We start from the raw sequence: 18,601 nt of genomic DNA on the forward strand, positions 1-18,601 counted from the left end.
TCCTTCTGGCATGGAATTAAAGATCTTGACCAGTGTGTTGTCGTACTTATGCAGTAATCGTCCAACCTTCTGACTTTTATGGTTGTAAACCTATCTGGTTCATAAAACAATTCACAAAGTTCAAAGTTGTATCTTCTCCACATCCTGCATTCTTTAACTGACCCATAAATGTACCATCACAGTGCAATAAGAGTCGCGAAACTGTGAACTTGACTTTGATTGAAAGTGTTTCCACCTTTCAGTACTTTTATTTTGCCCTACATATACATAGGTTGTTGTTGTTGGTGGTGGTGGTGGTGGTGGTGGTGGTGGTGGTGGTCGTTTAGTTGCTTTCGACTCTTCGTGACCCCATAGACCAACGTGCGCCATTTCTTCCTGTCGTGTAGTATTTTCCGAAGTCTTTCTAAATTGAGAGCCGTGGCTTCCTTGATGCCATCAATCCACCTCATCCGTTGTCGCCCTCTTCTCCTGTTACCATCAGTCTTCCCCAGCTTTAAGGTCTTTTCCAGTGAATCATGTTTTCTCATAATATGACTGAAGTATTTTAGTTTTTGAGTATTTGACCTTTCAGTGAACAGCCTGGGTTGATTTCCTGTAATATGGACTTACTAGATCTCTTCGCAGTCCATGGAACTCTCAGGAGTTTTCTCCAACACCATAGTTCAAATGAGTCTATTCTTCGACGCTCAGCCTTTCTTACTGTCCAGGTCTCGCTTCCGTACATTGCTAGTGGGAAGACCATAGCCTTCACTATACGAATCTTCATTCTTAAAGTTACGTCTCTACTCTTGAAAATGTTATCAAGGTTGACCATTGCCTTCCTCCCAAGGAGCAAGTGTGTCTTAATTTCATGGCTGCAATTGCCGTCAGCAGTTATTTTGGAGCCTAAGTAGATGAAACTAGGAACAACCTCCATTGTTTCACCATTTATTTGACAGGAGGTGATAGGTTTAGTTGCCAAGATCTTTATTTTCTTGACATTCAACCTTAGTCCAGCTTTTGCACTTTCTTCTTTCACCTTCATTAGTAGATACTTAAGTTGTTCTTCACTTTCTGCAATCAGGGTGGTGTGATCAGCATATCTAAGGTTATTATATGTCTCCCACCAATTTTAGCTCCAGTTTCTGTTTCATCTAATTTGGCATTCCTCATCACATACTCTGCATATAAGTTGAATAAATAAGGTGACTATATGCAGCCTTGACGTACACCTTTCTCAATCTTGACCCATTCAGTTGTTCCATATAGGGTTCTCACCGTAGCTTCCTGATCAGAGTAGAGATTTCTCATAAGGCAAATAAGATGATCTGGTACTGCCATAGTCTTGAGTACTTGCCACAATTTGTGGTCAACACAGTCAAAGGCTTGAGCATAGTCAATAAAGCATACATATAGGTCTTTCTGGAATTCTCTTGCTTTCTCCATAATCCAGCAAATATTAGCAATTTGATCTCTGGTTCCTCTGCCTTTGCAGAAGCCGGCTTGTTCTTCAGGTAGTTCTTGATCTACATACTGCCGAAGCCTATTTTGCAGGATCTTGAGCATAACCTTACTAGCATGTGATGTAAGTGCGATTGTTCGATAGTTTGAACATTCTTTAGCACTGCCCTTCTTTGGAATTGGGATGAACACTACGTTTTTCCAATCTTTTGGCCACTGCTGGGTTTTCCATATTTGCTGACATATTGAATGTAGCACTTTCACAGCATCCTCTCCTAGGACTAACACATTATATACATATGCTAATTTAGGTCATGTTACATCTCATTATGAGACTTCTTTAGCTAAAAAATGTATAAAATTGACACATGCAGTTCAGACATATAAAGAACACTTTGAAAATAATTAAAAAAACATTTATGTCAATGGTACTTTGTTTATTCTTAATGTTTATGATTTTTCTTTTTCTTCTTATTCTAATTTGAAGTTAAAAGTTCTTATGTCCTTGATTCTGTTGTGGTAAAAAAGTGAAATGTTTGTCCTATATTTGATATTAAAGACCTCTTAATGTATAATCTGCTGATGTTTTTTGTTGTCATTCTAAAGGGACTCTCTTTTTGGTTGGCAATCCCCTCTCTATCGTAGTTGAAGTTTGACATTTTGTGGTGTCTTATCTGTCAGTAAGATGTGTGCTTGCATTCAGGAGATAGTGGGTTCAAACTCTACTGTTGACAGCCCTGAAGATGGTTTTCAGTGGTTTCCCATTTTCACACCAGGTAAATGCTAGGGGCTGTACCAAGGCTACAGCCACTTCCTTACCATCCATAGCCCTCTCCTATCCCATCATCGCTATAAGACCTATCTATGTCGGTGCGACATGAAGGTAATTGTGTAAAAGTGTACCTTAACATTTTACTTTCAAATACACTCAGCTGTCTTTCATCGAATTTTGACAAAACCCAAGTCTCAGAACCATATGACAGTATTGTTCTCACTAAAACTTCATAAATTATTTAGTTCTTCTGGTTATCAGTCAGGAATTTGGATGTTTCCTGAGACCATAAAGTTACTTATTCACAGAAAGTGTTTGCTTTTAGATTTCATTACTGATGTTATTTTTGTAATTTACCTCTGATCCAAGGTAGGTGAATCTGTGTATAATGCAAACTTATATGCAAAAAAAAAAAAAAAATAGACTGCATATCATTTACATTCTCTTTCAGTAGAAGTCTTTCTCTCTTATACTTTATGCTTACCTAATTATTCTTCAAGCAGTTCAAATCTTTTTTCTTCCCGCATAATTTCTAATAATCATTTTCATCATCATTTTCATTTCCCCTTGTCCAGCTCCTGCCAGGTCGGGGTGTTGATGGCACTTCTCCGCCATTGCCTCTCCAACACGTGTTTTGGTATCCTTCCTTCCTCCATTCTCATACTAACATGTCCGAACCATCTCAATTTATTCTTCTCCACCCTATCACTCAGTTTTTCTACCCCTGTCTCTTTTATGACTCAACATTTCTTACTCTGTCTCTCCTTGTCTTCCTTACCATGTTCCTCAGGAACTTCATCTCACTGGCCTGAATTTTACTCTCATTTCTTGCTGCCAAAGTTCAAGTCTCTGATGCTTACATTAAAATAGGTGTATAGTATATCTTGTACATTATCTCTTTACATTTCATAGGAACTTCTGTGTTCCACACCAGGTTCCTTACATTCTGGTAGAACGTAATTTCCCACTTGTACCGTTCTGCAGTCGCTTAAGTGCGGCCACTATCCAGTATTCGGGAGATAGTGGGTTCGAATCCTCAGTGTCGGCAGCCGTGAAGATGGTTTTCCGTGGTTTCCCATTTTCACACCAGGCAGATGCTGGGGCTGTACCTTAATTAAGGCCATGGCTGCTTCCTTCCTACTCCTAGGCCTTTCCTGTCCCATAGTCGCCGTAAGACATAAAAGATACTCGGCAATGGGAGAACATATGGCTGAAAAGAATCATAAATTCATAGACATTTCTAATGACATGAAATTATTACATTTGGCCAAAACGGGAAAATTAATGACTGTTTTGGAAAGTTTGGAGATTTATCTTACACAAAAAAAATAATTTTGAATCAAGTTCAAATGAGAGAAGTGCAGAAGATAACCCACTGTCTAGACTAGCATACGATCATTTAAGGAACAAAAAGAAGAAAAACTTGAAGATCTTAAATTTATATAGTATTCTCATTCATTTCAACAAAATTTTATGTATTGATCATTTTTATAATATTTCATAAGTTTTCTTTACTCATTGATATGGTGTATTAGGACACAATACTTCTTTGAATTGTATAAACAAAAGATTGTGTTATGTTGTTTTATTCTTTGACCTGACCACTGATGAAGGGAATGGTTGAATTCCTGAAACATGTTTGGTTGAATAAATAATTTTCTTTCATTAATAAGTGTATTGACAAGGCTGATTCAAATATAACTATTTTAAATATTTCTGTACCACATTCAGACCTAACTGTGTCGGTGCGACGTAAAGCAAGTTGTAAATTGTTGTACCTTTCTGCTGATCTTATCCAGCCTTGCATCTTGCATTATTTCACATCTCAAATATTTGAAGTATTCAATAACCTCAAGGTTTCATCCCCTGATATTAACAATTCATTTTCCTTCTCTTTGTCCTCTTGTCATCATATTGTTTAGGTCTTCTCCGCACTGATTTTCATACCATATTTCTCAATATTGTCATTTAAAGCCTCTATTTGGATATGCACTGCTGTGTTGTTGACTGCCCAGATCACCATGTCATCTACAAACTACAGTATTTTCATATCCCCTCCATGCCTTTGTTTCTGTTAGAATTTCATCCATGACCATTATAAACATAAGTGAAAACAGTACACTTCCCTGTCTTAGCCCATTTTGGTTTGTGAAAGCAATCTGTTCTCCCCACTAGAGTCAGGACACAACTGGAACAATTCTTATACTGTACATTGCTTTCACTAGTTCCCTTCATTGCCTTCCACGTCTTTTTTTTTTCAGGGTTTCCCACCCATTTTCTCTATTAACACTATCATGTGCCTTCTCTAGATCAAGGAATACCATCACCATATCTTTTCCTTATTCTCACTGTTTTTCCATCAGTAATCTCATGGTAAATATAGGGTCTATCGTTGACCTGCCCTGTCCAAATCCATACTGCTCTTCTTCTAAATTTCTTTCCACACTTCCTCTCATCCTCCTTTCTATTATTCTCTCCAATATTTTGGCTACTTGTAACAACAGTGTAATTCCTCGATAATTGTCACATACCTCCCTGTCACCTTTCTTAAATACTGGTATTATTACACCTTTACAACAATCATCAGGTACTTGCTTTTTCCTCCATATACACCTTAGCAGCCTGTATAACCAATGTAGACCAATTGATCCTGCTACCTTTATCATTTCCACACATATTTCATCCATCCCTGCTGCTTTTCCTGTTTCCATTTGTTAAACAGTCATTTCTGCCTCTACCATTGCAATATCACTCTCCATTTCTCCATCATTCTGATTTACCACTTCAGTCTCTTCTGCATCATTTCTCACATTCAGGAGTTTATCGAAATAATCTTTTCATCCATTCTTTATCTCTTTTGGGTCTGTTATTACATATCTACTCTCTTCCTTCACTTGTTTTGTGTAGATTTTTCTTTTATATTTTTTTATCAACCCATACACCACCATTTTCCACCATTTGCATCCTTTTCCAACTCTAGTGTGAATCTCTCACAACATTATTTCTTTTCCTCATTTACCACAATTTTACACTTACTTTTAACTTCTGATAATTAATCTTACTTCCTTTTTTTCCTATCTCTATTCATTTCTTGCCATGCTTTCTTCTTTTGTTTAACAACCTCCTTCATCTTTTCATTCCACCAAGGTGTCTCCTTCTCCTTCACTCTCACTGAAGTTCTGCCACAAATCTTCTCTGCACAGCTTACGAACATGTTTTCAAATTTGGTCCATTCTTCTTCTACAATTTCTATTTCGTACATAGGGATGTGCTGCTTTAATTCTCCCGGAAATTTCTCCAGACTTCTTTTAACTTTTAATTTCCATACTTTTATTTTCTTCTGTTTTTTACTGTCACAGTTTTGCCTATTTTCAATTTTGCCACCACTACTCTGTGGTCTTCATCCAACACCTCATCTGGTAGTGCTGTTACATCCATTAACATTTTACGATTTATTTTCTCCACCAAAAAAATTCACCAAATGTTTTTGTCCTTCTTTTACCCCAGCTATATCTAGTGATCTTTCTACCAGCTGTGAGCTCGCATCCGGGAGATAGCGGGTTCGAACCCCACTGTCGGCAGCCCTGAAGATGGTTTCCGTGGTTTCCCATTTTCACACCAGGCAAATGCTGGGGCTGTACCTTAATTAAGGCTACGGCCGCTTCCTTCCCATTCCTAGGCCTTTCCTGCCCCATTGTCACCATAAGACCTATCTGTGTCGGTGCGACGTAAAGCAGCTACTTTACAAAGGTGAAAATGAGAGTCCTCCTAATTCAATACATCATATATTCCATCATTAGACAGAGTAAACAAATTCAAACATGTTTTGGCTCGTTTGAGCCATCTTCAGTGAAAAATAAGGGGGGTTGAAATAATTTACATAATATAAGTTAAAAAATGCCAAAAAACATAATGAAGGAACAAATGAAAAAACAAACAAAAGAGAGCCTAGACTGAAACAAAATTAGCACAAATATACAATATTTACATCAATATGCAGAGCAAAAAACAACTCACTGCGACAAAATTCACTGAAACAGGTGTTAATTTAAAATAATAATTGAAACTAAAAACTGTCTTAACCTAAGAAACAAAGGAATGAAAAACAAATGAAGGGTACAGAGAAAGAACGATCAGAGTCAAAGAAAGCTATTTTTTAGTTATTGGTACTATCGGATTCATCACTATGTAAGGCATAACCACATGCAGGCAATCCAGAGAATAAACGAACGTAGTCCGTGTTATGCGCTAGAAAAGATTTTGTGCACAGAGAAGTATCGATCAGAGTCAACCTCAAATAGCGAAGAAATGCACAGAGTCGGGATATTGCCGAGCCTGTCCCTGCATACTGCACGTGGCGCCATAGCTTAAGGCACAAGAAGTTAATACAGAAAAAGCCAAAGGTGACTCTGCAGATCCAGAGAAAATTAAAGAATTTGATCAACAATTGAAAACCCTTCACAATGAGATGCAGCTTCATAAGAGCAACGCTGACTGGTTTTACCGTGTGAAACGGAATGCCAGAAAGCATGCACAGAAGACTGAAGGATACGAAGCAATCACTATAGACATTGGTAAAAACTTCCCCGTTCCAAATATAACGACGAATGATGTGTACTACAAAAGACAACTGTCTTTTTATCTTTTTAATGTACACATTCTTTCCAATGGATCAGCTGTTTTCTACACTTATGATGAAACAGTTGCCAGAAAGGGAAGTGATGATGTGGTATCTTTGCTTCACCACTTTTTTACAAACTTTCTGAGCCCTGAAGTCCGTGAATTACACATTTTCTGCGATGCCTGTAGAGGACAGAATAAGAATTTTACAGTTATTTGATTTCTGCATTACACAACGGTTGTGTTAAAGAGGTTTGACAAAATTACAGTGACTTACCCTGTGCGAGGGCATTCATATATGGAGTATGACCAAAATATGGCCCTCATTAACCAAAAGACGCCAGCCGAAACTCCAGGAGTCTGGCGGCATGCAATTTCTAGTGCCAGGGTCCAACCAACACCCTTTGGGGTCGTGGAATGTGCTTCGGAAATGTTCAAAGCTTGGAGAAATGCCTTGCAACAAAACTACAGCAAGAAGTTGGCAGTTGCTACACGCCCTATAAAGCAGATTGTGGTTACAGCTGAAAATACTCAAACGATTCAGCATCGAGACACGTACAATGGTGCATACAGATCAACAGTCATTGTAAAAAAAACAGGTAAACAAACAAACAAACAAATTCATCACCTTCGGCCCATAGAACCCGAAATGTTATATAAGGAACATATTCCTTTCAATGCAGCAAAATACAGAGACATTAATCCTTGAAGAAATTCTGCAGACAAGAAGCACAAAATTTTTTCGACACACTTCCAGTAGTTGGAACTGAGAAAAACCACCCAGAGGAGAGGGACAGCGATTACTAGAGGTATGAAATTTTACATCACTCTTCACTTCATCACTCGGAATTTCTTAGAGAATAAAAAGTAATATTAATTTTTTTCCATTTCAGACACAAAAATCAAAACGCCTCTTCTAAAACAGTAGTAAGAAAGAAAGAAAACATGCGCATTCAAGGAAAATTTAACATTCAAATTATAATATATATGTAGTTCAATCCTCAGTTTATAACTGCTATCATTAACATAATAACAGAAATTATTGCTAGTATTTTGAGTGATCTACAATCTCTATACCTAGTGATACAGAGAAAGAACGATCAGAGTCAATGTAGAGGTGGATAAAAAAAGGTTATTTTGTACTGTATGAACTTCCAATAATGATGTGTTTTACTAAAAGCTTATCACCAACAAGTTCACACACACAACAAAATGTTTAAAACTGTGATGTATTCAAAACTACAATCATAAAAGTGTTTCAAAGTTTAAAAATGTTCTTGAAAATGTGGTCTCCCTGACTCTGTGCGTTCTTTCTCTGTACCCTTCAAATGATAAAGATGGAAATGAACAATAGTAGTATTTGGTGAGGTTGTGGACCTCATAGTTTACAAAATATTGGTATTGTAACAATAACAAAACAGGTTGAAATCACTGTCGAAAATCATCCTTGTAGAAACTCATCACATCAAATTGATTAGGAGGGGAGCGGGAGCAAACACTTTTGAGAAACCAAGCCTGATATAACGTACAGGCGAAAAGCCTGTGACAAGGAAAAACACCGATGAAATTTAAAGCTTTAGAAACAGCAGCATTCTCAATATCTTCTCAATCTAGCAGTCCCTTTCTTGAATTATTGTTTCATAATGTTGGCTGGATGGTTTGCCTTATTATAAAGGGTCGGAGGGGCCGCGACATAAAATTGAGAAGCTGTGTTAGGTAGACGACAGATGTATAGTAAACTGTAAGTGACGTTGTGGAAACCGTCATTGAAGTTCTAATCTGTAATGGAAAAAATGAGGTTGTGTGAGAAACATGGGCTGATAAGTAAAAAATGTGGAATGGGCGTGTAGAAAGCTTAAACTTACGGTGTTTAGCAGGTGGTTGTCCTCTCGAATGGCCTGGCCTTCTCAAAGTAACGGTCTCGTTCACGTGATCGAGTCTGTTGTTGGTTCAGCTGTGTTTGCGAGGATGGAAGGAGTAGAGGGGGAAGGGGTGGTACAGGGCTTGTGTGAGGCGGGGGGAGTGGTGGTGAGTTGGAGAGATGGAAGTGGGGTTTGTTTGTATTATAGAAGTTCTGACAAATATATGGAATTAATGTTTCAAGTAGAATGTTCTTTTTCTCGCTGATTTCGTTTAAATTGTGAGGTGTTCATAAACTGATCAAAATCGATGTGGATGCTCTCGAGAACGTTGAGCAAGGTGTCTTTTTGCTCATAATGCGAGATCTTAAGGTCTTTATCTATTGAAGTGTATTCGTGGCTGGATGCTTTATGATGTTCACTCATAGCTGAAAAACGATTATATTTGAGAGCGTTGCGATGTTCGGCGTATCTTATGACAAAATTGCGGCCTGTTTGACCAATATAGCTGGAATTACAGGATTGGCATTTTAATTTGTAAACTCCAGAGTTCAAATATTTGTTGTTAATTGTTATTGTTGACAGAGTGTGGATTGAAAATGAGTTTGGAGTTGGTGTGGGAGGTTCTATAAGCTATATTTTGATGTTGTGTTTCTTAAAAATAGAACTTTGGTAAATGCTACTATTATTGAAAGTGAATGTGGAAAACTTTTCTTTAGGAGTGAAATCTTTTTCTAGGGTAGTCTTGGGTCTGCTTTTATGTCTATTGATGATTCTGCTGACGAAGGTTTTACTGAAACCATTGTGTTCTGCAATATTCTAAATGGTATTAATTTCTTTTTTGTAATTCTTGCGACATAAAGGGACAGTTAATGCTCTGAGGACCATGCTATTGTAAGCTGCTTTTTTATGTATGTCTGGGTGCACAGAGGTCTCTCCAACTCACCACCACACCCCCCTCCTCACACCAGCCCTGCACCACCCCTTCATCCTCGCAAACACAGTTGAACCAACAATAGACTGGATCACGTGAACGAGACCGTTACTTTGAGAAGACCAGGCCATTCGAGAGGACAACCACCTGTTAAACACCGTAAGTTTAAGCTTTCTATACACCCATTCCACGTTTTTTACTTATCAGCCCACGTTTCTCACACAACCTCATTTTTTCCATTACAGATTAGAACTTCATTGACGGTTTCCACTAGGTCACTTACAGTTTACCGTGCATCTGTCGTCTACCTAACACAGCTTCTCAATTTTATGCTGCGGCCCCTCCGACCCTTTATAATAAGGCAAACCAACGAGCCAACATTATGAAACAATAATTCAAGAAAGGGGCCGCTAGATTGAGAAGATATTGAGAATGCTGCTGTTTCTAAAGCTTTAAATTTCATCGGTGTTTTTCCTTGTCAGAGGCTTTTCGCCTGTAAGTTATATCAGGCATGGTTTCTCAAAAATGTTTGCTCCCGCTTCCCTCCTAACCAATTTGGTGTGATGAGTTTCTACAAGGATGATTTTCGACATTGATTTCAACCTGTTTTGTTATTGTTACAAAACCAGTATTTTGTAAACTATGAGGTCCACAACCTCACCAAATGCTACTATTGTTCATTTCCATCTTTATAATTTGTTTTTCATTCCTTTGTTTCTTAGGTTAACACAGTTTTTAGTTTCAATTATTATTTTAAATTAACACCTGTTTCAGTGAATTTTGTCGCAGTGAGTTGTTTTTTGCTCTGCATATTGATGTAAATATTGTATATTTGTGCTAATTTTGTTTAGGTCTAGGCTCTCTTTTGTTTGTTTTTTCATTTGTTCCTTCATTATGTTTTTTGGCATTTTTAACTTTTATGTAAATTATTTCAACCCCCCTCATTTTTCACTGAAGATGGCTCAAACGAGCCAAAACATGTTTGAATTTTTTTACTCCGTCTAATGATGGAATATATGATGTAATGAATTAGGAGGATACTCTCATTTTTCACCTTTGTGAAGTGAAAACCGTCAAAACGGAATGATTCTAATATCTTGTAATGTAAAGCAGCTACAAAAAAAAAAAAAAAAAATTAATCAGCTCATATCCTTCACTCTTTTTCTCTCCATATCCAAATGGACCAATCACTTCTTCTTTATCAGTTTTGTCATTTCCAACCTGTGCATTGAAGTCTCCCATGATTATCACTTCCACATCATTGATTACTTTCTTGAGTGTCTGCAAGAATTTGTCTATATTTTCCTCACTGTTGCCAGTTTGGGGTGCATAAACTGAATAAGATCTTTCACTCCTCCTCCCGTCTCAGTCGTACTCTGATTATTCTATCACTAACATAGTCTTCCCTATCCGCATTTTCATCCAGGATTTTGTTAACAATCACTCCTACTCCATTCTTTGCCTCACTTCCTCCACTCCAGTGTAGGGTGTACGCTCTACTTATCCTTCTTACTCCCTTTCCCCTCCACTTGACCTCACTCAGTCCCATCATTGCAACATTCTCTCTCTTCATAAAATCTATCAACTCTTCTGATTTTTCTGTCAGGGTCATGACATTTATTATTCGCACGTTCATGTTGGTTGCCTGTTTATCACAGCTCCCCCAGCACAAGAACTGTGCATTTCTATCAGCTGGATACGCCCTAACCTTTTCCGAGGCTGATAATTACCTCCACTTATTTTAGGCTATTGTTACGATGGGGTCACCTCTCCCAGAGGCATTTTAGAACTACTGCCAGTAATTATTCAGGTCACCCCTTACATGGGGAACAGATGCCCTTGCAGCCGCCCCTAACATGGGAAACAAATGCTGCTGATGAATAGTGTACTCATACTATTCTCCGAGTACTGGGCTGCTTCTTCCGCAATCTCCACCATTCCGAAGTTCATCTTCTCCGCTGTAGATTCAGTTGTGGCCTTCACTCATAACTCTGAGCTGGGATTCTTACCAGATGCTACACACCGGATCAGTGTGCTCCGGGACTCACATAAGCAGGGGCGCCACTCCCTGGGCATGTCTGCCTCCAGAGAGGGTCCCTACCTGCTACCTGCCATAATTTCTAATATTCTTGTATTTACACCATTCATTTTTTTAATGTCCAGATTCATTCCTATTATCTTTTCTGGTTATGGGCATATGCGAAGGTTGATCAAATATAAACTATATTCTGAACATCAACAGTTGGTAGGACCGGCCCCATGCTTCTGCTATGCTTAGGTGGGACGTTAGGAGTGGGGAGAGCATGCTGTTAGATATTTCACGCCATTTCGTCAGTAACTCTCACTATGTTGGAGCAACAGGTGCACCCCTCCACTCCACAACGCATAATTATAAAATTTCTTACTCGTGAAGGAGTTGCAGTGGTGGAAATTTGCCAGAGATTGACTGCACAGTTCGGTGATCGAACACTGTCAAGGATGCACGTGTTTGCCTGGCATAAAAAGTTCAAGGAAGGATGAGAATATGTGAATATCAGCAAAACCATCGCCATTCTCGGACCATCATTACAGACGAAAACATTAGTGTGGTTAAAGACAGTATTGACGACGATCGACAGGCCAGAGTATCAGAAATTGCAGAACAAGTCAGAATCAGTTATGTGAGCTCTCAAGCAATCATCACAAACGACCTACAGTTCCGTAAATTGTGCTCCAGATGGGTCCCTCGCCTTTTGACCGAAAATCTGAAGTTGAGACGTTTGGAGGTCTGTCAGAGGCTTACAGCAAGGTTTGCGGAAGAAGGTAGTGCATTTTTGAGTCGGATAGTCACCTGCCACAGGGGCTGCCTGGCCAAGGTGGTAAAGGCATGCTCGGTCCACCCGGAAGGACGTGGGTTCGAATCCCCGTCAGGGAGTCGTAAAATTTAAGAAACGAGATTTCCACTTCCGGAGGTGCACATGGCCCTCAGGTTCACTCAGCCTACACAAAAATGAGTACCAGGTTAATTCCTGGGGGCAAAGGCGGCCGGGCATAGAGCTAACCACTCTACCCCATTAAGTGCTGAGGTTATGGATAGTGGAAGCCTTTACCTTCCACCCCTCCAAGGGTCTTCATGGCCTGTACGAAAATGACTTTGCTTTGCTTTGCTTTGCTTTGCTTTGCTTTGCTAGTCACCTGCGACGAAACATGGGTCCACCACTACACTCCCGAACCCAAACAAGCCAGTAAGGAGTGGCGGAGAAAAGGGCAGGCAGCACCAGTGAAAGCCAAGACTCGACTGTCAGCTGGCAACGTTGTTGCAAGCGTTTTTTTTATCGGCAAGGCATTTTGCTAATTGCTTTTTTGCATGAGTGACACACAATCAATGCTGCTTACTACTGCAAGCTATTGAACAAGGCGAGGGTTGCATATCGCCACAAAAGACGAGACCAACCGATTTGACAGGTCATCCTCCTCCACAACAATGTGCGGCCCCATACTGCAGCTCTAACTCTCTCCAAGCTACCAAGCTACAGGAAATGCACTGGACTACACTTTATCATCCTCCTTACAGTCCGGACTTATTGCCCTATGATTTCCACTTGTTCGCACCACTTAAAGAAGCTCTAGGAGGACAACGATTTGAGGATGACAGGAGTGTGGAAGACTTCATGTGCAACTGGCTTGTGACACGACCCTGTTCTTTTTACGATGAGGGCATCAAAAGGCTGCCCATATGCTGGGACAAATGTATTTTTAAAGCAGGAAATTATATGGAAAAATAAATTGTAATTTCTTTCTTACTGCTTTTTCTAGCTAAAGAAAAGCTTCTTTGTGTTCTTCCTGTTATATATATATATATACCATCTGCTTATGCTAAAACCTGAACAGACTTCTAGAATTTAGTTTCTCTGGTGTTAATGCCAGCATATTGAATACATTTCTTTGAAGCAAAGTTGAAGAGGAGGCAAGCCAAGAAGTCCCTGTGTCGAACTCCTTTTCTGGTGGTTGTAGTACTTGACATCATATTGCAAATCTTAATTCGACACAGGTATTTTCCATTGTAGCTTTTACTAGTGTGATCAGTTTTCTTGGAATCTGTAAGGTTACGTCTGTCATTGCTGTCATAGGCCAATCGATAATCAATGAAGAGGTGTGTTTATTGCAGATTCATTACATTTTGCAAATACCTGAGGTATGGTAAATATATGATCCAGTGTTGATCTTCCTTGATTGTATCTTGTACAAATGGCACAAGCTTGTTAAACAGAATGTTGGAATAGTTCTTCTAGACAGTGCGTAACAGATTGATTCCCCTGTGGTTAGAGCATACCATATCACCTTTCTTGTACTCAGATTCCACTCTTCAGGAACTGCTTTATCAATCCAAATCTGTTCATTAACTGATGTTGTTTAGTGTATCCCGGGCCTGCATGCTTCACCGTTTCTGATTGAATAAGATCCATTCCTGGAGCTTTATTGTTCTTAAATTTCTTAATAGTTAGCTCTACTTCAGTGATGGTTGGCACTGGCACTTCTACTTCTTGGATTTTTGGGAGTCATTACAAAAGCCATTGTCTCTGGAGGGTCAGATGAATTTACATGTACCAACTGATCACAATGTTGGGCCCATCTTTCAAGTATCGCTAATAATCATGCCCTCCTTATCTCTACACAAGTCTTGCTGGCTTTTATTTAATTTCTGATAGGAAGCTGGTTTCATTAAGATCTCTCAACTGCTCCACCTCTGCCAGTTCCCTGTTTTTATACTCCGTCTTTTTCTTCTTATGCAATCTTCCTCCGAGCCAAATGATATTCTTCCACGTCTTTCTATGTATGGTTCTTCTGTTGCTTTCTCATGCTGTACATGTTTACATGGGGCCGATGACCTCAGATGTTAGGCCCCTTTAAATAACAAGCATCATCATCATCACATGCTCACAAATCTCATCAAACCAATCATTGTACTTCAGTCTGTCTTCTGTCCTCAAGACTTTATATGCAGCATTCATTAGTGCATTGTTGAAATTCTTCCAGGCCTCACTAACACCACCGCTATCAGAGAAGTCTGTCAGGCTCTAATTAAGTTCACCAACATATCTGACAGCAGTGTCTGACTCCTTTGGTGTATTGCAATTAGCCTCTCTTCCTGAGACCCATGTACCTGTCTCATATTTGATTTATGACTTCTGATCTTTTCTATCATCAGGTAGTGGTCAGAGTCAACTTCAGCCCGATATAACTTCTAACATCCATCAAGTTAGGCGTATGCCTGCCGGGCTGAGTGGCTCAGATGGTTGAGACGCTGGCCTTCTGACCCCAACTTGGCAGGTTCGATCCTGGCTCGTCCGGTGGTATTTGAAGGTGCTCAGATATGTCGGCCTCGTGTTGATAGATTTACTGGCACGTAAAAGAACTCGTGCGGGGCAAAATTCCGGCATTTTGGCATCTCTGAAAGCCATAAAAGTAGTTAGTGGGACATTAAGCCAATAACATTATTATTAGACATGTGCATAACATCTATAAGGAGGTGGTCAATTTGGTTAAAAACATTTTCATTTGGGGATTTCAATGTCATTTTATGTACGTCCATCATGAAGTATACCGTGATTTTTTTTTTTTTAATTTTTTTTTCCCCCCCCCAGACTTTTTGAAGTCCACTCCGTTGCTCCTTCCTGTACATTTCTCCCCTCTTTCATATTATTAAGTCATCTGAAAATACCATTAGAGTGGTATAATTTTTCTATTTACCAACTTGTTTCCACCATTATGAAGAAGACAAGCAGATTCCTTGCTGTGCTTCATTTCCTGTCTCTGATCAGCCTTATTTACTGGCCTTCAAACACTTTTTTAAAATATGTTTTTCCCAGATATTATAATTAGCGATGTGGTCATATGAACCTTTTACTGTGCATCAAAGAATACAAAAGGCCATTATTACCTTCTCTCCAAGAAACCATCTTGATTGCAAATCAAATGTAAATGTATACTCTTGTCTTCATCCCAAGGTGTTGCAGCTCTTTTCGGCCACACACCCGTTGGAGGTGAGCTGCATGTACTATTTTTAACCACATACCAGCCCTCCTGCCATTCTTAAATTCCTGGCAGTACTGGGAATCGAACCCAGGGCCCCAAGGATGGCAGCTAATAGTGCTAACTGTTACTCTATGGAGACGGACATTGCAAATCTGATGATGATGATGCTTGTTGTTTAAAGAGGATTAACATCTAGGTCATTGGCCCCCTGGTCTAAATCTGCGATGCTGTTCTTGGAGATTGAGTTAATGCGACGGTGCTCAAATGTGTCAGCCTTGTGTCTGTAGATTTACTGGCACATAAAAGAACTCCTGCGGCACTAAATTCTGGCACCTCGGTGTTTCCAAAAACCGTAAAAGTGGTTAGTGGGACGTTAAGGCAATAACATCCTCATTATTATTATTATTATTATTATTATTATTATTATTATTATTATTATTATTATTATTAGATTGAGTTAATTGATTTTGCATATGTCTACAGTATACTCATCTCATTACTTGTTGAATGTGAGCATGATATCAGTGTGGCTCCGTCATTGGCTTCTCACCGATAGAACTGCGCTTAAAATCCTAGCTAAGGCATGTAGAATTTTTTAAATGAAAATTCTTGTCCCTATGGCTCAGATTCCACATCCAACTAGAAGTCCCGTGTCTGTGATCATGATGCCAACATTCATGTAAAGCAAGCTTCTTTTTGTTACTTGTTGAATATCACCAAAGCAGAACTATAGAATAGTATAATTATTTTCTGGGATGATTTTAAGGAGAATCAATTTTTTTTTTTTTTTTTTACGTCGCACCGACACAGATAGGTCTTATGGCGATGATGGGACAGGAAAGGCCTAGAAATGGGAAGGAAGCGGCCATGGCCTTAATTAAGGTACAGCCCCAGCATTTGCGAGGTGTGAAAATGGGAAACCACGGAAAACCATCTTCAGGGCTGCCGACAGTGGGGTTCGAACCCACTCCCGAATGCGAGTTCATAGCTGTGTGCTCCAAACCACACGGCCAACTCACCCAGTGAATCAGTAAATTAGAAACATAAATACTGTACAGTATATTTTTGTTGACTTCCATAATACAGTTAATATTAGTTTCAGATATAAATATAAAGTGTGAAGTATTATAACTTCATATAATTAATGTCTGTAATACCAGCATAATTAACAAAAGAAATAAACTGTATAACTTTTATTGTTAAAATATATACCTAATACATTTGTAGAAAGATGCTTATATGCGTTCTGTAGTTTGAACAGCTTTTTTTTTTTTTAAAGACAATTTAGCACAAAATAAAATTTTTTGCAAGACTAAATATCCCTTTCTCCAGTTATATTCTAATTATATCAATGTATAATTACTATACTGGCTGATAAGCTTATTCTCCATGCAAAATAATACATGTGTCAGATATTCTTGTAAAGTGTACTTAAAACTACAGGACATTCTGAATTGCATGCATGTGTTCTGAAGTCACATTTCTGTGATAGGTTTGTGGATGCAATGGAGAGAACATATTTTGTTTCCTAACTCAACATTCAGGATACATTGTATTTACAATCTTCTGCAGAGACAAAGAAGCCATCCCTTAAGGCTTACAGCTTTTGCATGATTCTCATGGTGTGCATGCAAGTCAAAATTTTAAGTTTATTTTGGATGTAAAATTGATAAAAGTTACAAAAAGTAATCCTGTTTTAAATTTCGTAAATAAACTTTCAGGTTATCTGTGAACGCATTTCTACTTCAACTGTCTTGCTGATAGCACGGTCCGCAAGTAATCTGCGTTACCTGTATGTACGACGAAATGCAGTTATTCTTGAATGTGATTGGCCATGGAGCCCAGAATGGAGTCCCGAGTTCTACCAGTGGCTACGTTCGTCATCACGTTCGTATGAAGCAACGGAGAAGGAAGTATCTCAAATACTTGGCTATAGTTGGACAATGCTTTCTGACCGCCAGTTTAAGCTTACCCGCATTGATCTACATCGCTCTGTATACTAAGGGAGGGAGAGATGATCCTCAGAATGCACATTGGGTTTAGTTGTCTTGTATCAAACTAAGATTTGAACCCAGATATTGACTGCTTGTGATTTTTTAAATTTTTTAATCTTTCCTTTATTGAATAATTATAACTTCCAATTCAGTATCAGAATAAATTGGTCTGTACTTTGATCATTAAAAAGCCTTTTTATACCTCAAGTGAATTTGTGTCATAAGCTCATGAGGTTGAATGCATATGTCAAGGAATATGATGCTGAGGCATTTTTTTGTATCCAGTTCTGTCATTTCTTGATTTTTCTAATTCATGTGACCCTTTTCCAGATTTATGTACTTCATCATATGAATAAAAAGGAAGTTTTTAAACTGTGTATTGTGGAATATTTTCCATTTAAATGTTCCACGTTCTGTTCATAAGACATCTGTCTTTAAAGTAAATGGATCTTCTTCCAACTTATATCATCCTTCAAACAAACTAGTGATATTTGAAACTGGTATATAAACCATTAGACTTGAATTTTCAAAAAAATTCCGTTCTTAAAATAATGGATACATTTTGTATTACTAGATTTACATTTACTTTTTAGGCAGATAATACAATCTCATACATTAAATTTCACAAAGCACGTTCTTCTGTATCCTCCAATTGCTGGGGATATCTAAAAGCAGAGCTTAAGGTCCAGCAGCCAATAGCACCATCCAGGGGACACGTGTAGGGTACTTTAAGGTTTAACTTACGGACATGAGCAACATCAACCCCGAAACTTAAAACTCACAACATCCTAAACAAATAACTGGAACTGGCTGCGGAACAGACGCAGCTATCCTATGAACGACAGCTCATGCTTTAGTTTATCCGGTAGCCGAATACTGCAGTCCTGTGTGGCTCAGTAGTATGAACATGAAGAAGGCAGATGTCCAGTTACATGATTCAATGAGGACAATATCTGGAAACATTAGA

The 18,601-nt window shown here is 38.7% G+C and overlaps 1 protein-coding gene across 5 annotated transcripts in view; it reads left to right on the plus strand.

Annotated features, from left to right (window-relative positions):
• Positions 1–18,011, plus strand: part of LOC136857708 (F-box only protein 39) — a 131,897-nt gene extending 113,886 nt beyond the window's left edge. For 4 of the 5 annotated variants that reach the window (XM_068225284.1, XM_067136579.2, XM_068225285.1 and 1 more), the window contains one exon: positions 17,362–18,011. In XM_068225284.1, coding sequence (XP_068081385.1) covers positions 17,362–17,643 — 282 coding nt within the window. In that variant the 3' untranslated portion in view covers positions 17,644–18,011. The remainder of the gene's footprint in view (positions 1–17,361) is intronic. The other variant, XM_067136576.2, reaches the window with a different exon arrangement.
• The last annotated feature ends 590 nt before the right edge of the window (positions 18,012–18,601 follow it).

This window comes from Anabrus simplex, chromosome 1, assembly GCF_040414725.1.
Source record: "Anabrus simplex isolate iqAnaSimp1 chromosome 1, ASM4041472v1, whole genome shotgun sequence".
Taxonomy (NCBI): Eukaryota; Metazoa; Arthropoda; class Insecta; order Orthoptera; family Tettigoniidae; genus Anabrus; species Anabrus simplex.